Genomic DNA, 20,779 nt, shown 5'->3' with positions numbered 1-20,779 from the left:
GCTATATAAACACGCGCCGGAGCCCGCGCGGTCCGCCACCGCTCGCGTGGCACATCTGCACAAACACCGACGCACTTGCGGCGCATCCGCGCCCTTCCTTGCTTCCCCACCTTCTGTCACGTGCTCTCGCGTCACGTTGCAAACGTTGCCTGTTTTCCCAAAGCGGCAGCTCACGCGTCGCATGAGTCCCGCCGACGCGTGCCGTCGGTTCGGAACAAAATAGCCATGTCTAGGTGTGTTGGTCTGCATTTTTGCGTTTATTCTGTGGTTAGCTAACCCCTCCATAGGCTCGACCGGCTCGTGTCTCTTCTCGATACTGGCTCCACACAACTTGTCCGCAATACAGCTGCCGACCAGATCGCCAGTGTCCAGAAGGCACATCCCGACGACCTCTACAATCTCCTTGGGCGTGTCTTTCCGTACTTGCGGTCGTCGAAATGGGACACCCGTGTTGCTGCCGCTCGTGCCCTCGGCGGCATCGCAGACAACACTGAGAAGTGGGATCCAAACGCCGACGATCTCGACAATGCCAGCAAGGTAGAGGCTGACATTAAATCTGAAATCGAAGAAGGTATTGGTGATGCCATCAAGGAGGAAAAAATCAAGAGTGAGCCTGCTACTGAACCGATGGACATCTATCTCGCACCCACTGTCAAGCAAGAAGTATCCGCCGAAAAATCCGCCGAAAAATCCCCCGGCGCCCAAGAATTGGCCAAGATCAAAACAGACGACAGCTCTACCTCTGATCCCTCGACCGAGCATTCTAGCGCATCACCAAAAACGCCGAAAACTGCGACCGGCGACGACGATTGCTTGTTATCATTCGCTTCCCTCGATATAAGTCTAGTCCTCAAAAACGGCAAGAAGCTTCTCGGCAGCGGCGGCCGAGAATACGATTATTTTCTCGCAGAGCTAGATCCTGCCGAACGGCTGGCTCTCCAGAAGAAGAGTGTCGCTGCTCGGTTAGGTCTCGGTGGCGAGTACATGGAGGATATCGTTTCGGCTTCTGATTTTGCAATCAATAGCGCACGTCCCGGTGTAATACAGCGCAGTTCATCCTTATGTCAGCCTATAGAATCGCCATCTACTGTCGAAGACGGCGGTCTCAGCTCTCGTGTGCGTGCCATGGCTAAGCGGAAGGCTAAAGCAGACGCAAGGAATCACAGTAACCGCTTGCGTTCTGTTGACCTTTCGACCAGTACCACTGCGCGCAAGATCACTGAGATGGCTCCGTCCGAAGCCTCCCCTGGACAGGATTATTTTTCAATCACCCCACAAGCACAGGACAATCGCGTTGTCGTGGAGCACAAAGTCGCACCGAATCCGTCCAGCGCTATTCAGAACGTGGCCGCAGGGCAAGTTTGGCCGTTCGAAGGTCTCTCAGAACTTCTTATGGTTGATTTGTTTGACGAGGCTTGGGAGACGCGACACGGAGCCGCTGCTGGACTGCGTGAGATTATCCGTGTGCATGGCGCTGGTGCTGGCAGGATTGTGGGCAAGTCTCTTGCCGAAAACAATAGACTGAACAATGCATGGCTGGAGGATCTTGCCTGCCGAATTTGCTGCATTTTCGCGCTTGATCGTTTTGGCGATTACGTGTCAGACCAAGTCGTTGCTCCTATTCGAGAGTCCGTCGCGCAGACTCTTGGCGCTCTCCTAGTGCATTTACAACAGGATACAGCACTAAAGACGTACTCTGTTTTGTATGAAATGGTCATGCAAACAAACTTTCAGCTGCCTATGCCAGTCTGGGAGGCTTGCCATGGCGGCATGCTAGGTCTTCGATATCTTGTCGCTGTGCGGAAGGATTTACTACTCGACAATTGCGGCAAGAACGGACTTCTGGATGGCGTTGTCGAATGCGTTATGCACGGGCTTGACGAATCAGACGACGATGTGCGCGCTGTCAGCGCCGCCACACTAGTTCCTATCGCCTCAGAGTTTGTGAGTTTGCGGCCGCAGGCTGTTGACCGCCTTATCGACGTTGTTTGGGATTGCCTCGCGAATCTCAAGGACGACCTTAGCGCTAGTACAGGCAGCGTTATGGATTTGCTCGCAAAGCTGTGCTCGTTTCCTCAAGTTCTAGAGCAGATGAGAGCTAATGCTATCAATAATTCGCTGATGTCCTTCCCAATGCTTGTACCGCGATTATATCCATTCTTGCGACATTCTATTACTAGTGTTCGGCGCGCGGTCTTGAGAGCTTTGCTTACCTTTCTTGACATTGAAACTGAGGGTTCTGAATGGGTCGATGGCAAAGCTTTGAGACTCGTCTACCAAAATCTTCTTGTGGAGCAGAACGATGTGAGTACTTCTGTTCTTTGCTCATTGAATAATCCGCTAACTTACTCTGCAGTCCGTCCTTGATCTTTCATTAGAAGTTTTTGTTGCTCTTGCACGGAAATTGTCCAGACAGGGCCCTAACACATTTGCGGAAACTTTCAGTGCGCATGTCCATCCACTTATGACGCTACTCATGACTCCAATCGGCCTTAATCGGACTGCTTATCCGATGAACACCTCACTTTTCCTACGTCCTTCCGGAGCAACATTCTCAGCTGCTCATGGCGGACATCACGGCTCTAATTCGTCGTTTGATGGACCACCACCAGCAAAGCGGCACCGGAAAGCTGAGAAGCGTGAGGAGGATCCTGTATTGACACACAACGTTGATACCCCTGTGTTTTTAGGCGACGTTGAACTTGTTGGGTTTGAGGCTCGGATGAAGATGAAGATCGCCGCTGCAAAGGCCATGGGCCTCGCTATCAGTTTATGGCCGGACAGCAACGTCATGACGTTCCGTGATATCATTCTCCAGTATCTTGGAAACGCCAAGGAGTACTCTGATTTTTCTACTTCTCGACTCGTCGCGGCTATAATTTTGGAAGAGTACGGAAAGCATTTTACCGGCCAGTCGGAATTCAAGAGTTTTTTCGCGAAGATCCTTTCCGATATTCTGAACGAGCCTCCGCAAGATATCGTTTACCAGGATGTTACACCATATCTGAAGATCGTTCGGACACACGCACAGGCGTTAATCAACGTCTTTGCCGAAGTTGGCCATGCCTCATCCCACAAGCTTCCGCATTTGGCTATTGTTGTCAAAGGCGAGCCAGACGCTGGTCCGGATGCGTTCACACTTGCGGACGCGGAGAAGACACTTGGTCCCGATGTTGAGAAGATGCGCAAGAGTATTCAGGCTTCATACCGATTTGCGTTAGCTGAGCCACTTAAAGCTGCGCAGGACAGTCTTCGTTTTGCTTTGAACGATGCCAGAGAATCTATTGAGCTCCGCAATACTCGCATTGCAGCAGCAGTTGCTGGAGCTTATATTTCTCTTGTCCCCAGTCTTCCGAAGAAGCTGAATCCGATCATTCGCAGCCTTATGGAATCGGTTAAAGAAGAGGATAATCTGAACTTGCAGCAACGCTCCGCGGCGTCAGTTACTGTTCTGGTGAAGCTGTGCGCTAGTGCAAAGAAGAGCGGCGCGTCTGATAAGATGATCAAGAATATTTGCGCGTTCTTGTGTGTGGATACATCGGAAGTTCCGGAATTTCATCATAACGAGAAGCTGGAGACCATTATTTTGTCGCTGCACAAGGAGGAAGACAGACACGATCACAAGGACGTGGCTGCGTATCAGCGCGAAGCTAAAAAGGCACGGGTCAAGCGGCGCGGTGCCAAGATGGCGCTGGAAACACTTGCCGACGCGCTTGGTCCGGAGTTATTTGCGATTGTCCCGCGTTTGAAGGATTGCATGACAAGTTCTTTGTCTGTTCTTGCGGAGCCATTACCGGTGGATATTACATGTCCGGAATCTACGTTGGGACAGGAGATTGTGGACGGATTATCAATTATCCGCGCTCTATTACCCCGACTTCACCCGATGCTTCTGGAATTGTTTATTGAGTACTTCCCACTAATCTGCAAAGCCCTTGTGTCTACTTACTCCGTTATACGATATGCCGCTGCAAAGTGCTTTGCTACCATCTGCAGTGTCATGAAAGTGAAGGGTATGACGTTCTTGGTCGAACATATTTTACCAATGGTGAACAACGCTCGAGACTTGAATTACAGGCAAGGTGCTGTTGAGTGTGTGTATCATCTAGTCGCGGCAATGGAGGAGAACATTCTTCCATATGTCGTTTTCTTGATTGTGCCAATTTTGGGACGGATGAGTGATGCAGATAACGATATTCGGTTGCTTGCAACAACGACTTTTGCACAGGTTATCAAGCTCGTGCCTTTAGAGGTGTGTATTCTCTATTGAGTGTGTTTTTGGACTACTAACTTACGATTTATATAGTCTGGTATCCCCGATCCTGAGGGTTTGCCCCAATCTCTTCTGGAAGGCCGTGATCGCGAACGGAAGTTTATTTCTCAGATGCTGGACCCTACAAAGGTCGAGTCCTTCACTCTTCCTGTCGCAATCAAGGCCGATCTACGAAAGTATCAACAAGAGGGTGTCAATTGGCTCGCATTTTTGAACAAATATCATTTACACGGAATTTTGTGTGACGATATGGGTCTTGGGAAGACGCTACAGACAATTTGCATTGTTGCTAGTGACCATCATTTGCGCGCTCTCGAGCATGAAAAGACCGGCAGTGCTGAAACTCGGAGGCTACCGTCGATGATTATTTGTCCGCCTACGCTAACTGGCCACTGGGAACACGAACTTCACCAATACGCACCTTTCTTAAATGTGCTTGCATATGTCGGTAATCCATCACAACGCGGAAAGCTCGGAAGTCGATTTGCAGCTGCGGATGTCGTTGTTACGTCATATGATATTTGCAGAAACGATGTCGATATCCTGACTGCGCAAAGTTGGAACTACTGTGTGCTTGATGAGGGTCATCTTATTAAGAACGCGAGCTCCAAGTTGACAAAAGCTGTGAAGCGTATTTCCGCTGATCACAGACTTATTCTCTCTGGCACGCCGATTCAAAATAATGTTCTGGAACTGTGGTCTCTGTTCGATTTTCTTATGCCGGGTTTTCTCGGTACCGAGAAGGTATTCAACGATCGGTTTGCAAAGCCAATTGGCCAGAGTCGCAACAGCAAGAGTTCGTCGAAAGAGCAAGAGGCTGGCGCGTTGGCTCTTGAAGCTCTTCACAAGCAAGTGTTGCCATTTTTGCTGCGCCGTCTTAAGGAAGATGTTCTTGCTGATTTGCCACCAAAGATCATCCAAGACTACTACTGTGAATTGTCAGACTTGCAGAAGCAGCTTTACGAGGATTTTGCAAAGAAGCAGAAGAAGACCGTCGAAGAGGAAGTTTCTACGGATGGCAAGGAGGGCAAGCAGCATATTTTCCAGGCACTGCAGTACATGAGGAAGTTATGTGATCATCCGTCACTTGTTTTGAATCCCAAGCACCCTCAGTACGCAAAGATTACGCGGCAATTAGCGCAGCAGAAGAAGGATATTCACGATATTGCGAATGCGCCAAAACTTGGCGCGCTGATCTCACTGCTTCGAGACTGCGGTATCGGAACGAACGATTTTTCAACTGGGAGTGGCACCCACTCAGCGTTGTCGAACGTCGTTATTCCGGATGATCTCTCTGGTGGCGGGGTTATTGCGCAGCATCGCGCGCTCGTGTTTTGTCAGCTAAAGGAGATGCTGGATATCATCGAGAACGACGTCTTTAAGAAACTGATGCCGAGCGTGAGCTATATGCGTCTTGATGGTGGCACCGACGTTCGCAAACGCCAGGAAATTGTACAGACTTTTAATGCGGATCCGTCGATTGACGTCCTGCTTTTGACTACGCATGTCGGCGGTCTCGGTCTTAATCTTACCGGCGCGGACACGGTGATATTTGTCGAGCACGACTGGAATCCGATGAAGGATCTGCAGGCGATGGACCGCGCGCACCGAATCGGGCAGAAGAAGGTCGTAAACGTGTACCGATTGATTACACAGAACACCGTGGAGGAAAAGATCATGGGATTGCAGCGTTTCAAGCTCAATATTGCGAGTACAATTGTGAACCAACAGAACAGCGGTCTCGCGACTATGGACACTGATCAACTACTTGATTTGTTCAATACCGATGCCGCTACAGCCGCTGCCGCCGCTGGCCCCGCCGCCGGCGCCCACGACGACAACATCGACGAGGAGAACGCAGTCGACGCGCAAGGCAACATCATCAAGAACGGCGATCACGCCGTCGCGCAGGGTCTCGCGGAGCTCTGGGACGAAAAGGAGTACGAGGAAGAGTATAACCTGGATTCATTCATTCAATCACTCAAGTAATAAAGCGAACACTGTGGGTATGGCAGGACAAAGAAAAAAGTTTTTGTGGGTTTTTATTTCATAATATCTTTATGGTGCATTTGCATGTAATGATGGCTACGATGGCGGATGAGGACGATGCGAGATCTTTGCGACGTCAAGATCATAAAGATGTGTACTTTTAGGAGAATCGGCTGTAGGATATAATTTTAGATCAAAATACTCTATTATGAGCTATGACTTGGTAGAACCATCACCAAACACAAGCAAAACTTTTCAAATTAACCAATTTATAACCCGATTTTTTGCGTTTTAGATCCCACCGCGACCGCCGACGTGGGTGAGAGCGATTCGAATGGAATCCGGCAATACGACTGCGGGCAACTTTGCAGATGCAGGCCCGGTTGGCTTAGCGAGGTATCCAATAGCGATGAGATACGCAAGGTAGATACCCATAATCTCCTCTGTGACGCCGGCTCCCTGCGCGACGTCCTCACCTGTCCACGCCTCAGCGTCGTATGAGAGCGCCGCGACGGCGTTGGTGTCGTCGAGCTCCGGCGCCTTCGTGGACTGCGGCAGGTTGTCGAGTACAAAGTGCAGCAGTGGGTACAGTGCGTTCTCGTGCGATTCCTCAACGACGTATCGTTCGAGCGCAATGCGCCAGGGAATGTAGTCTTCCTTACGCGTGGCGTAGCCGTAGGCGGATAGCGTGTCCATGAACTCGTTGAAGCGGAGGCGAGGGTGGCCGGTCACGTGCAACACACGCAGAGGTGCGCGAGACACAGGGGCGAAGAGCGCCCCGGAGACGATTACCCGTGCGACGTGGTCGACGGGGACCATGTTGACGGTGTTGTGGATGTTGGGCGTCAGGCCGAGCTGTGTGCAGCCCTTAATCATGCGCGCAATGAAGTCGTCGGTGTTAGTTACGCCTGACACGGATTCTCCAGTGATGTAGCCGGGACGGACTATCGCGCCTGCGAGACCGCGCTCACCGGCAGCACGGATGACATGCTCCGCAGCCCATTTACTCTGGCCATAGCCGATTCCGAGACCGGAGCTCGAGCCCGCAAGGTCATCGGCCTCGGGCACACCCGCGCCACCCTTAGACACGATCGCATCCGACAAGCGGACGTAGTAGTCCGCATCAATCGCGGAGGTCGACGATACAAAGGTAAACACTTTAGGCTTCCCAACTGCCGCAAGCGACATCGCATTTACGGAACCGATAACGTTCGGGCCACGTAGCTTCGAGTACGGGTACACCCAGTGCACCTGCGCGCCGTTGTGGATGATGACATCAACCTCGTCTGCCAGACGCGCCCACATAGCTTCGTCAATACCGAGACGCTCGTCTTCGAGCTTACCGGTAACGACGGTCACGCGCGACGTGAATGAATCGTCCCACACGCCGTACGCCGTCGTGCTGCTCTTGAACCGCGAAAATCCAGCCGCGGAGTTCTCAGCACGCACATGCACGATCAGTCTGATATCCGCGCCAGCAACAGCACCGTGCTTAGCAAGGATATCGCGTGCAAGGTAGGCGCCTAGGAAGCCAGTCGCGCCGGTAAGAAACACCGTGATCGGCCTTCCTGGTACAAGCGGCGAGGTAGCCGTAGGATACGACGCAGGCAGCAGCGTCTTGATGATGTTGGCCGCATCCAATGCATACTCAGATTCTCCAGACTCAGGCGCTGGGGTACCAGAGTCGTCGTCGTTCTGTGCAACTCCCATGTCATTGTTCTTGATGCGCTCAATCTCCTTCGCCAGCTCAGCAATTGTCGGGTGGCTGTAGATGAAACCAAGAGGCAAATCAACAACAAACTTCTTGCGCACTTCGAAAATCATGCGCGTAGCAAGAATCGAGTGGCCACCGATGTCGAAGAACGAGTCGGTCGGCGACAACGACGTGGGAGTATGCGGCAGAACCTCGAGCCATAGCTCGCGGATAATAGCCTCAGTTGGAGTGAACACAGACTCCTCTTCAGCGGTAACCTTCGTGCGCTTCGCAGCAGCAGAGAGCTGAGCAGTATCCGGAAATGGAAGCGCTGGCTTATCGACCTTGCCATTGGGGTTCAGCGGCATGCGCACAAGTGGGACAATCACGGTCGGCACGGCATATGTTGGAAGCTTTCCTTTAAGGTACTCACGAATGTCCTTGATAAGTCGGCGGTACTTGACAAGGCCCTTGATAATGGGATCGGACTCCTCCTCGAGGCTTTCATGTCCAGATAAAAGATCATCCAGAGCAGAAGTGTTGTGCGGCACGATGTACGACACAAGGGTAGGCTCCTCGTTCTTGTCTCTCCGGACAAGTGTGACATTCTCTCGCACAAACGGATGCTGCGAAAGATGCGTGTCAATCTCACCAAGTTCGATACGGAAACCGCGAATCTTGACTTGGTCGTCTGCACGCCCGCTGCACTCCACATTACCATCAGGCGTGTATCGTCCGAGATCTCCGGTTCTGTACAGACGGTCGCGCGGTCCTTGGAAATACTCGCTCCACGGTTGGTCGGCGGCTTCATTCTTCCAGGTGTCGTCGGCTACAAACCATGACTTAACGAATTTTTCCTGTGTAAGTTCTGGTAGGCGTAGGTATCCTTCAGCCAAGCCACCAGCGCGAACGTAGATCTCGCCAACTTCACCAACACCGCAAGTTTGGTGTCTGTCGTTTCTATTAACGACGACAAGTTGTACGTCCAGCATGCCCTTGCCGGCAACAAGAACGTCCTTCTGCGACTGCAGGAATGTGGGATCTTTGGCAATGGAAGCAACCTCAAAGTAGGACACCGCACGCTGCGTCTCTGTTGTGCCATACATGTTCACGATGAACACATTTCGAGCAAGGGCCTGTAGTCTTAAGCAATCACGCTTAGTGAGAATATCGCCGACGAAGAAGGCGTGGTGAAGCGATGGAATGGCGGCGGTAGCCTGTGCGGACAAAAGCTGACCCATCGCGGGTGTCAGATGTGTGACAGTTGCGCCATTGTCGGCCATCCACTCAGCTAGACGGCCAGGAGTACCGATATCGTCAGCAGTGGGAACCAGCAGATGCGCACCGAGGAAGAGAGGAGTGAATATATCACGCTGGATGGGATCGTGAGCAATACCACTGAGCATAGTAAACTTATCCTTGTCAGACAGGCCGAAGCGCTCCGACATCCAAGGGAAGTAGTAAGTGAGCGAGAAGTGTCGACCTCGCACGCCCTTGGGGATACCCTCACTGCCGGAAGTGAAGGAGAGCGTGGGTGTGCTGTCAGGGCCGACGACAACACCGGTCGGCGTGGACTTCATGGCAAGTTGAGGTGCAAGTAGGTCCTTGCCATTGACCAAGCCGGCGATAAGAGAGCCATCATCCTGGATCTCAAGAGAGGGCAGGTCGACGCAGAGAGAAAGTTCGCTGTCAATGTATTTGCGCACGGTGGAAGACAGAGTGCCGGCCTTGGCAAGGACAATCAGACCCTTGGGCTGAGCAACGGAGAGGTAAATGATCTGACGCGCGGGGGGATAAGCCGGATCGATGACGGAAAACGTCGCGCCAGCCTTGAGAACACCCATAACGGAAACGACAAGGTCAACACCGCGGAACGCGTAGACAGTGACGACATCGCCCAGAGTAATACCTCTCTGCAGAAGATGGTGGGCAAGAACGTTGGAAGCTTCGTCAATTTGGCGATAGGTGAAGGGGCGGTCGTAGGTGGCCGAGTCGAACGGGTTCTTGGTTTCTAGGACGCAGAGGCGGTCAGGATGGCGGGCGGCGTTGGCAGAGAAGATGTCGTGAATGGCACCGCGAAAGCTCGACCAATGCAGATCGCTGGTAGGGTCGGGCAAAATTCCCCGCTGCTCAGGCGTGATGAGGGAGATGGCGCCGATAGGGTATTCCGGGGCTTCGGAGCCAGAGACAACGATTTGAGCAAGTTGGCTAGCCATGTGGGCGACGCGGTCCTCGCGGAAGAGCAAGGAATTGTAATGGAAATGCAGGGTTGGTACACCGCTAGCAGATGTGTCGAAGAAAACGGTCATGTCGGTGATGAGGCCATCAACCGGCGCGAGGAAGTGACGGTGGGTGTGGTCCGGAGAGGAGTGCAGAAAGGATAGACGGAAGAGTGCGGGAGCATCGCCGTGAGCACCCGCAGCGGAAGGCATGTTCGCAATGAGGTCGGCAAAAGGTACAGAGCGTTCCGTGCCCGCACGCTCGAGACCATGAACGGTGCGAAGCAGTTCGGCGAACGGCAGCTGGCCAGTGACGGCGGCGCGGAGAACGAACGGCTCATCTTGCGAGCGGTTAGCGCCGACGAGAATGTCCTCGTCACCAGTAAGACGGAACGCAAGCACGACAAACGCAGTCAGGGCAATAGTGAAAAGTGGGAAGGACTCCTCCGAGTCGCCATCGAGAATTGCGAGCTTGGACGCGGCGTCGAGCACAGCCGGAGTCAGCTCGAAGACATGCTTGGCCTCGACGACCTTGATGGGCGCGGGACGGACAAAGTCGGTGGGGAGAGAGTTGAGGGTCGGATTGGCGAGGATGGAGACCCAGTGGGCCAGGTCTTCTGCGGAGGCGCCCATTGTGCGAGCGGTGGGTTGCTGTGGGGAAGTCAGTGAGAAGGACGGCGGAGCACTTGCAAAATATTGCTCACGCGCGCGGAAAAGCAGCGAGAACAGCGCACGTGATGAGCTTCTGGAAGCCTGCCCGTCCGGGTGCAGTGGATCAGCGATTTGTGCAGAGAGGGGTAAATTTGGTTGAGGGTTAGCGCTGGCGAGGGTTAACGCGTGCTGCGCGGACGCGGTCAAGTACACGGCCACAGTCCATTCGTTATCGCGGCCCCCCTCCCTGCCTTTGGCCCCTCGCCGCCGTCTGCGCTCTCTGTCCTCACACTCCGGTCCGCATTTCGTCCTGTTTGCTCTGCGTTCTGCCTCGCCCGCGTCCAATCCCACAGTGATTTCCGCGCGCCGCGCAAATGCTCAGGCTCAAGTTTGATCGGCGTACTCGCAAGGATAAGGTATACTTGAATTCCGCTACCCTGTGGGCTTTGTCACTCTGACTTTCAGTTTTTTCAGGCTCTTTCGCTTCTGCAGTTCTACGATAAACACAATGTCCCGATCAAATCATCTGAACTCTCCGCATCTGTGGACAAAGTCATCCGACTGCTCGCTGCACTAGGCATCAAGGCTTCAACTGAGCAGGCCCGTCTCGTGCTCCGCTCTCGATATGCTGCGGGCAACCCTGACCGTGCTGCTGAGCTTTTCCGATTTTATCTTGATGCGTCGGTCGGCGTGCTCTTCGACGTACAGGACGCGCCTCCTCCTCGTCTTGCACAGCCCGGTGTCGCTGCACCGCCCGCTCAGCTCGTACAGTCCGCTCAGCCTTCGTCGTCACAATTGAGTCTCCCGTCGAGCACTTTGGCACCGTCAATATCGCCCTCTACGACTCCTGGGAGTGTTGCCATGTCTCGTTCCACCTCCTCCATTAGCGGGGGCCGTGTTTCTGCCTTGATGCCGATGCAGGGCGCCGAGAATCTGAACAATGTCACCTGCTACCTCGACGCATTGCTCTTTGCCATGTATGCACGTCTTGAGTCTTTTGAGCCCTTACTCTACGCTACCGAGTACGACGATCTAGCTGTCACCCAGCTTGCCACTCTCCTGCGGCTCTGGGTTAACCTCCTCCGGTCTGGCAACCTGGTGACTTCTGATATAGTTGCGCAGCTCAAGAGCGCCGTTCACGACAGCGGCTGGTCTGAGGCCGGTGACGACACTCAACAAGACACTTCTGAAGCTTTTGCATTTATTACCGAAAAGCTGAAGATGCCACTTCTCACGCTGAAAATGGATATCGCACATGCCGGTCAAGCTGTCGATAAGGACGATCATAAGTTTATCAATGAGCGCCTTCTGCATGTTCCCGTTCTTGGCCTCCCCGCAGATCCCCCGATAACACTTGAAGCTTGTCTCGAAGAATACTTTGCTAATTCCGTCGTCGTCAAACGAGCGATCGAGCGACGGCAGTCCATGTCGCTCTCGATATATAACGGCAAACCTTCTATCGCGTATATCGAGGATAGCGAGAGCTTTCCATACGAGACGCGATCACGGTCCAGCACCATTGATATGCGGCCCGAGGCCATTGTCGCACGCCGGGCTCTCGCTGGAACAAATAGTAGCAACGACACTCTTGCCCAATTGCGCAACTACAAGCAGCGCGCTCCAGAGAGCGCTATTTCACTCACGTCCACTGTCAGCGCCGGCATGATCAGCGCGAATGCACCATCATCATCGACATCCGTCGATACAAGCAAACCCCTGTCGTCTCCGATTCGAGCTACTGCAAATGGACCCTTACGTCGACGATCCACTTTACGCACGGCCCAAAACGAAATTCTGTTACCAGCGTGGGCATTCCTTCAACTACTGCCATTCTACACCGATTGTACTCCGCAGAGTACGTCGACTGAGCATTTTGCGCTCAAGCGCCCAGTTCTGCCGATCTGCTTGAAGCGCTATTCTTGGAGTTCCACCGGCACCGCCATTCGCAACGACCGAAAGGTCATAATTCCGGAGGTCATCAATTTTCCTCATTTTGTTGCTGAGGATCCTCACGAACACGGTCAGTCTGAAGGTGGCGAAGATGCTCTCTTCGGCAACTTTCGTCTCGTGCTCGAAGCTGCTGTCTGCCATCGGGGTAACTCCGTCAATTCGGGGCATTACATCTCGATTGTGCGAGACTCTGTCTTCCGCAAACGACAAGCAATGATGCAAGATCAGAGCGATTGGGGCGATGATGAAAGCTCGACTACTAGCGCTACTCTGGCAGGCGACAACTGGCTGCTGTTTGACGATCTTGCGTCGCCGAGAGTGTCCAACACGACATTGCATGCGTCGATGGAGAAGGAGGTCCCCTACTTGTTATTTTATCGAATGGTTCATATCGACGAACATATTGACATTGAACGTGTAACCTCATCTGAGAGTACAGATGCTACGGCACTGTCGGCTTCGGTCACTAGGTCGTCTTTGCTCAGTACACACTCAGTACCAACCACTCTCGCCGGCTCTAGCGACGAGGAAGAAGATATCGAAGGGAGCACACAGTTTAATGATCCGTTCGCTGAGTCCGCAGGAGCGACTATGGACTCATTGACTATCATTACCTCCTCGGACAATGACAGTCAGGATGCTTCTTCGTCGTCCATGCGGCTTGTCTATCCTGCACATTCTTCTGCCAACGATTCGATGGAAAGGGAAGACGATGGCGATGATGCCGACAACGACACTTCAGAAGAGAACAGCACCATCGACGAAAGAAAGTCGCGATCAGTGCATATTGCCGATGCACCCCCAAGTATGTCCAGGACAGAGTCTTTCTTACCCCGAGTATTTCGCGAACGGAGTATGAATCGCAAACAGTCGACTGTCAGCATGCCCGATAATCCCGCCGATCCGTCAGCCGACGAAAGCAGATTTCGCAGTCGACACCATCATCACCATTATCACCATCGTCTCCGTCGTTCTCATGCTAGTTCCAAGGACCGCAGCAAGGATGAGAAGAACTCTGGTACATATAAATCCAATAACGACGACGAGGACAGGTGCATCATTGCATAGTTTTTGTTTTCTTGTAATCATTTATATTCTTTCTGTTTTTGCCTTCTCTTTCTTGAAGCTCGTTTGGTTTTCTACTACCTGCATGGTTTGTATTTGTTTCATATCTTGGCTGGCATTATTGAGGCGTTTTACAAATCCATTCCCTTGCACATACATACATAGTTACTAGTTTTCCCACTAATGTTCGAGGTAAGACATGTAATTACAGAAATGCATTCTTGAACAACGGCAACTTGTGAGACTAGTAGGTCTTCTTGCCTATTTTGGAAGTAACGATGGATTAACATAGAAGAAGCTAGGGGATTTGCCGACAGCAGTTGTTGCGCTCCCAGTCCTCCATACTTCTTCTGTAGTAGTCACGGCATGGCTGTAGGTCAGCACTCAGCAATGAACCGGTCGCGTGCCGGTCGTAAGCCGGCCGTAAATTTTCGTGTCACGCAGGCGGAGCGAAGCTGATCCGGATGAGTCGCCGCCCTTCGTCGTGTCCATCCTGCTACAACACGTATTGAGCCTGCACGCAAACTGATCGCGCACGCACACGGCTCAAATCAAACGACTTGCACCATTCCGTCATGACGAAGTTTTCTACATACTGGTACTCCCCCCGGGCTCGACTTGGGCTCCGCGCCGGATCATCAATTTATAGAATTGCTCTGTATTTATTTATACGACCGAAGCAGTGACGAGTCGCATCCGACAAGACGCATTATTTAAACAGGGGACAAGAACCTGAGCATTCAGAACCTTAACCGACAAGGCTACTGTGGTTGGGACTGCAGTGCTGTGTCAGCGGATTGGAGATCGCAAATTCGGCGGACACCAAAGGACGCGCAAGACGACCGGAATGGATGTTTTGGGAATGAGATCATGTGAGTTGTCTTAGTAGTCTGCCGCCATATCGGCTTCGTCTACGATCTCAAAACTGGCTTGATCTTATTCTAGAGCGTGAAATGCATCAACTCTGGTGCGATCAGTAACTGTACTCAAGCCTGATTCCAATTATAATCGAAGCCTCCAATCACATCAAACTAGTTATGCGAAGCAAATGGCGTACAACAACATGCATATAAATGCTTTTATATCCCTTTTTAACCAACTGTCAGCTCAGAGACGCAGACCATCAGATTGCGCAAAAACGAATTATTTACCCAGAACGGGTGCACCGTCAGTAGGAGTAATCGGCAGATCCAAACTTCCTAGACCCTTCAATGCGTCTCCAAAGTCCTTGCTTCGGATTGCATTACGTCGACCCTCAAGGTACTGCATAGCCTCGGAGTAACTAACCGGAAGTACGGATGCCGACTTGTTCTCGACAAAGTATGTGTATGTGAAAGAGCCGGAGTCCTCTGCAGTACCGTGCTCAATATCACGCACTGTACTGTCGACACGCACCTGCACGAAAGTGCCAGCTGGCGAGCCAGTGGCAGACCGCGGCTGGTGCTGTGTGTATGACACGGAAGCGGTCAAGTAAAGCACCGAACCAACAGGCACTGGGGATCGGAAAGTCGTCTGGTCGAGAGATATAAAATGCGGCATGCCGTGAGTGAAAGCTGCGGCACAGCAGTACGCAAGCTCAAACGTCTGACGCAGGAGATATCCACCAAAAATCATGTAACTGTGCCGGTTACGGTACTGCGGCTGCATAAGCATCGTCGAATGCATTGTAGTTTTCGACATTGGCACAACGCCAGGCGGCAGCTCAAGGGTGGAGTTCGGATCTTCGTATGCGCTCAATCTCACCCACATGGCATGAATGATCTCAGCTTCCTGCGCATTTGGCGGTGACGCCAACAAACCTCCTTGCTTCGCGGCCCGCCGCTTCGCTGCGTTGTACGACTCCGCGCGCTCGAAGATCTGTCGCTCTGTGTCGTTGTTGCAAACTAATCGGTTGATCGGATACGACTTTCCCGTCAGAGGGTGTCGCGCAACGAATGTAAAGTTCGCTGTCAGGAACACTTCGTTGTTAGGCACAGTTTTTGCCTTTATGCTGATCTCCATTGATGACCGGCCAGTCCATGTCACGTTTCCGTACAGTTCGATGTCGTTCAAGACAGTGAGGCGCTTCAACAGACTGATTCGATCCACAGATGCAGTGACAATGGTCGGATCCGCCGGTGCGCAGTGTTTGTACGCGATCACGCCAGCAAGCGCGTCCAAATCCTGGAAAATTTGTCCAATTCTAAGCAGGCATTAGATCGTTGTTCGCATTTTGGTGTTTCGGAAGCATACCGTAGGCGGCCGGCAGAGTTCACATATGCGTCCAGCAGCCATTGATCTTGCTTGAATGGTAGACTCTGTTTCAACAAGTTAGCGTGCACCTTCAACACGTCACCGCTAAATGCGAGATCATCGCCAAACACCCACAATAGACGTAAAACTGTCGTCCATAGTTCTGTCCTCAATCACGGCCTCGTGATTCTCGCCTAAGCTCTCCAGAGAATGGGACACGGAAACCGGCCGACCCTCCTCTCGAGCATGTAGCGCCTCTAGCCACGTCACTGTACGACGCATAGGAGACGCCGGAGTCTTGTTCACTTGGGGAATAAAACCACGCGTCGGCGAGTTCCAGAAAACTGCCGACTGCGTGGTGGAGAACTGCCGCGCGCAGGATCGCACAGATCCAAGTGCGGATCGAACAGTAGACGATGAAATCACCATGTTGCCGGACTCACTAGCAAGTACGCGCGGTGCGAAAGAGATGTCAAGTAGAGCTCTGAGGAGAGTGCTCTGAGGAGAGTGTGTCGCGTCTGAGAATGGCCGACAGGACAAAGAAATTGTACTGACGAACGGATCCTGTGACGAGCTTGCCGGAGCTCTTCCGTCAGAGCCGCACTATAGCTGCAGGGCCGACTCACGAATGACTCACAAATCACAACGCGCTGGGGATCCGCGTACGTTCTTAGAGGGCGCGGGGTTGGCGCTCTCGATGCGATGCCGCCTCTTCGCCGTGCCAGATTCAGGCGGCTGTCGTGCTCTTTATACCTCACAGGCGAATGTTGCAGTGCCGCTGGCGCTCGACCGTCCGAGGTCTGCTCGCCTAACTAATGCGGCGATGGAAATGCAGTGGCGGACTGTGGCAACGGCAGACTGCCGAATCGCCCGCCATCTATCCGGAGCATGCATCCGATCGGCTGCGACGAAGAGGTTTGTTGTCGTGGCCAACCCCGACAAGACCCCTCGCCTCTGCGCTTTGCCACGACACGTCCATTTCATCCTTCCGTCGGATCCCTTCCGCTCTTGGGTAGTGGCAAATATGCATCCAGAATCCCGAGGCTGTTGCTGCTGCTTTGTTTCGTGACGCAGGTGTGGAGTGCTCAGCATGCTCGGCAATATTCTTTGGCGTTGCCTGCTCACATACCCCTCCACCGCTGTAGTGCGGCTTTCGCAGCATCTCCAATTTCTCCCTGCCGATCGGTCATCTCCTGAACCATCTGCTCTCGACAGCAGCATCTTACGGTATCAGACCATTTGCTTGGCGTTTGCTATTAGCACTGCAGTCCCGCATGTACGTGGTATCTCGACCTTCTCCGAACATAGACCTGCGGATTCTCTGAGGGCTCTGCTCCGTTCACTCCCCCTCCCCTCGGTTGCTTCCAAATGTCATCGCAGGTGCTGCCATCGGTCTCCTGAGTCCTCAAGTTGTCCTGAATTCACTTTTGTGCCTGTCTGCGAGGAACGAGTATGTTAGTTGATGCTTTGAACGCGCTCCTGCTTGATGACGTTTCCATGTTGAACGCGACTTCGCTTGCAGAAGGTTATGGGCTTTGTGCACAGACAAGCGAGGACAAAAATCGACGGGTGTTAGCTGGGCGAGTCGGCGTGGACGGACTGGCTGGGCGGAGCAAGGGGCCGGCTTATTCAAGTATGCCGGTCTTCATACTGCACCCACTGAAACTTGTTTGATTCTTCTGTTGTCTTGCCAGCGCGGAAGCATTCGTCTTAATAGTATATGTCCAGTTTTTTATGATCTTGTCCTTTGCGGATCGCCATCGGCGAACACAGCCAGGCCGGTCTGAGAGAACGACGCTGCTTCTCGGATTTGCTACTTGGAGTGCATGATCTAGACGAAACCTTGACTTGTTGGGCTGTTGTTCAACGACCTCGATTTGTTCCCGGTCTGGCTATTTAACGTAGGTTCCGTATTGGAGCTCGACAGTGAGATGCTGTGTGGGCAGTTCTGAGGAGTTTATTTGACATTCGCATAAATTTTTCGTCATTTATTCAGCGTCGCAAGATCAGGGCAAAAGATAGCGCGTCGCCAGGTGTTGCCGCAGGCGGGGGGTGGGCTGTGGGCCAGCGGGGTATATAAAAATCTTCTGCCGCTTGTTGAATATCGCTGTTCCATCCTACTGTCGCGCTAAAATGACCCTTCCTTGGCCGACCGAGAATCAGAGCGTGGCTGAGCTGTTCTGAATTCCCTTGATCTGCGAAGAACTCGTCAATAGGCGATACAATGCTAGCATGGGCGAGTCTTACAGTTGAGTTTTGATTCTGTCAGCTGCCAGTGCGGCTGGTCGTGTATCGCGACCCTTTCACTGTTAGAGTACTGGGCCTATGTCTGCATGGCCACTGGCTGGAATCCAAATCATTACCGACCGCCGGACGCTACCGCGCTGGGTTGGGTCGCTCGAGCTTTGTGAACTGAAACTTTAATCGATGGTACTGTTCAGAGCTTGTTCACGGCCCAGTGCCGGTACAAGTATCTTGTGGCGGAGAGGGTTAGCGACAAGGAATCAAGGCTTGTCGTTCATTGCGTCTATTGTGCAATTTTTTGCTGGAACCTGTGGTAGTGGTTTCATACTTCTGCAGAGCGGAGCGTTCTCGCTTCGTCGTATCTCAACCGGTTTTGCTAGTCGTCTCAAGACACCGGCGATATGTTCGATCCCTGTAAAACTACTCGCTTATTACCGTTGTCATTGGGTCGTACTAAGTTCTGTGGTCTCGCACGTGCAACAGACGCAGCAGTAGATGTCGCATTCACGTCAGCTTTGCCGTTTAAAAACGGGCGGGCTCGCTCTTCTCTATCCGACCACTCTTCTCTACTGCACTCTCCGTCAGTCTAAGAGGTCTAGCTGTACCCCACATCGGAACTCCAATGGCACCCAACGTAAGCATAGCTCAGCGCGAAGTCACTTGTGCATCTATTGGGACTCTCGGCATCGTCGTCGAAGGCTTAGGCGACAGGATCGACTGGAAGGGCGTGTGTACCGATGCGACGAAACAAGGGATTCACGTCAACCCTGATAAGGCCAAGTGAGTTGCCGATCTAGATTTGATCGTGGCATGACCGTAGCTAACGACTTGTTCAGAGAGCTCGTAGGCCGTATCCTCGCTCGCTGGCCCAGCTTCGCCCAGTATACGAGAGCGACTCAGCGTCTTCAGGCGATCCGCTCTTGCGGCATCGACTCAGTCAACGAGAAACAGGCCGAATCTCCTCACGACATGGACTCGGAATATCACCTGGACTACTCCTGTCTCTCCTTGAAGCTGTTGGGAGAGGTCGCTGCCGTGCTCGCTGCCGAAATGTCTGAGGATGAAATCGAGTGCATCGGCATTCTTACACACCTCCGCTTTGGAACGACTGCTGTTGTCTAAGAGGCGAACTAACCGACCGTGACTACTGAGCGGTGGACTATTGCAGTCGGGCTCGATTTAATTTTGGGCGTTCTAAGGGATCTACATGTACATATTGTTGTTATCATGGGACTTTGACTATATTTTGGGAAAGGCAGCAGAAAATTATGGAGTACGGAGAATGTTTGGAGTTTGAAGAACCTATGTCACTGTATACTATTTTCTTGTAGATGATCCTGTACTAAGGATGCTGTAAATAAATGGCTTTGCTGCTGAATGTCGATGATAGTCGGAGAAATTGTGCTGTGTGACTTCCTGGTTGCGTGCGACACTCACTTCGCCAGATCGATCACCTCTCCAATGAATCCACACAATACACCACCTGCTTTGCATATTCCACGGACACTGATTACTCATTGACTAGGTTGATTCGCTTCTGCGATCTTGGATTTGGGCCAGGTCGCTTCCAAGATGCCCGCTGTCTTATGACGCCGCGACAGGAACGTGGGAAGCAGCTCTGGCCTTGCCAGAAGCACGGATGCAGAGGCTACGATTGGAGATGCCGGGACACGTCGTGTTTCAGTGTGAAAAAGTACGGCACTAGTCACGTTTACCAAGTTGGTCTATGTTTGGATCGCCAGTCTAATGGTAGACTACAGGACTTGCTCAGCGAGAGGCAGCCTGTTCGATCCCTCTATCACCGATATGTTTCAGGGACCTCACACCGACGGTCAAGCGACCGTGGAGCAGTTCTGCAATCAGCGGCGTCATTTCGTAAATCTGGACATTTTTCTGGAATCACTCTGGCCGTCGTCGAGCGAACACATGCTCGCACCGTAGCATGCATCGCCCGACATACATAGATGCACGGCTGAGCAGGTGAAATCCGCGACGGAAATCGGTGATGTCGGCGGCTTGACTTAGACTGCGGCTCGCTCAAGACATCTGGAGGCGCATGCCACACCGGTCGGATATGACATTGGTAAAAGTTAGCGGCCGGAGCATGCGGCGCGCGGCGGGGTAGGAGAGATTTTTGAACAACGAATCTGAAGCACATCTGCTTAAAACTCATAGTTCTACGCAAGCAGTTCGTCAGAAGCTGTTTCGACTAGTCATGGAACACAAAGCGTGGGACTCGGTATATATTTCAGGTACGTAACTTGTGGTAAGCACTTGCCAAATTTGGCGAGTGCCCGATGACATACGGTTTGCTGTCAAGGTAGGATAGACGTCGAGATTTGCCAAAATTATGATGAAAGTAACATATCGACAGGCATTCTTCTGTACAGCGGCGCGACGCTGAAGGGATCAGAGAGTCCCGGATAATATCCGGGTGTGGCTCTAATGTTGATCACCACGAGC

The 20,779-nt window shown here is 52.5% G+C and overlaps 4 protein-coding genes across 4 annotated transcripts; 2 read left to right on the top strand and 2 right to left on the bottom strand.

Moving 5' to 3' along the window:
* The first annotated feature begins 45 nt into the window (after positions 1-45).
* On the top strand, positions 46-6,471 carry V1518DRAFT_392161 (uncharacterized protein). The gene is made up of 4 exons (XM_066901772.1): positions 46-233; positions 288-2,304; positions 2,357-4,252; positions 4,307-6,471. Exons 1-4 carry the CDS (start codon positions 226-228, stop codon positions 6,260-6,262), a joined length of 5,877 nt encoding a protein of 1,958 aa, XP_066760852.1. The 5' UTR covers positions 46-225; the 3' UTR covers positions 6,263-6,471.
* On the bottom strand, positions 6,446-11,164 carry V1518DRAFT_413899 (uncharacterized protein). Its single transcript, XM_066903423.1, has 2 exons — positions 10,879-11,164; positions 6,446-10,825 (listed from the first exon to the last, which is right to left on the bottom strand). Exon 2 carries the CDS (start codon positions 10,805-10,807, stop codon positions 6,554-6,556), a length of 4,254 nt encoding a protein of 1,417 aa, XP_066760851.1. The 5' UTR covers positions 10,808-10,825; positions 10,879-11,164; the 3' UTR covers positions 6,446-6,553.
* Positions 11,023-14,075, top strand: V1518DRAFT_413897 (ubiquitin carboxyl-terminal hydrolase-domain-containing protein). Its single transcript, XM_066903422.1, has 2 exons — positions 11,023-11,241; positions 11,300-14,075. The coding sequence occupies exons 1-2, from the start codon at positions 11,200-11,202 to the stop codon at positions 13,841-13,843; spliced, it is 2,586 nt and encodes an 861-aa protein (XP_066760850.1). The 5' UTR covers positions 11,023-11,199; the 3' UTR covers positions 13,844-14,075.
* Positions 14,076-14,556: 481 nt separating this feature from the next.
* On the bottom strand, positions 14,557-16,633 carry V1518DRAFT_211938 (HotDog domain-containing protein). The gene is made up of 3 exons (XM_066900920.1): positions 16,208-16,633; positions 16,073-16,137; positions 14,557-16,022 (listed from the first exon to the last, which is right to left on the bottom strand). The coding sequence occupies exons 1-3, from the start codon at positions 16,499-16,501 to the stop codon at positions 14,984-14,986; spliced, it is 1,398 nt and encodes a 465-aa protein (XP_066760849.1). The 5' UTR covers positions 16,502-16,633; the 3' UTR covers positions 14,557-14,983.
* Positions 16,634-20,779: the final 4,146 nt, after the last annotated feature.

This window comes from Limtongia smithiae (genome assembly GCF_038497785.1).
Source record: "Limtongia smithiae strain NRRL Y-17922 unplaced genomic scaffold V1518scaffold_3, whole genome shotgun sequence".
Classification (NCBI taxonomy): domain Eukaryota; kingdom Fungi; phylum Ascomycota; class Lipomycetes; order Lipomycetales; family Lipomycetaceae; genus Limtongia; species Limtongia smithiae.
The sequence above is the reverse complement of the archived record's forward strand: the minus strand, read 5'-3'. Positions and strand labels throughout refer to the sequence as shown.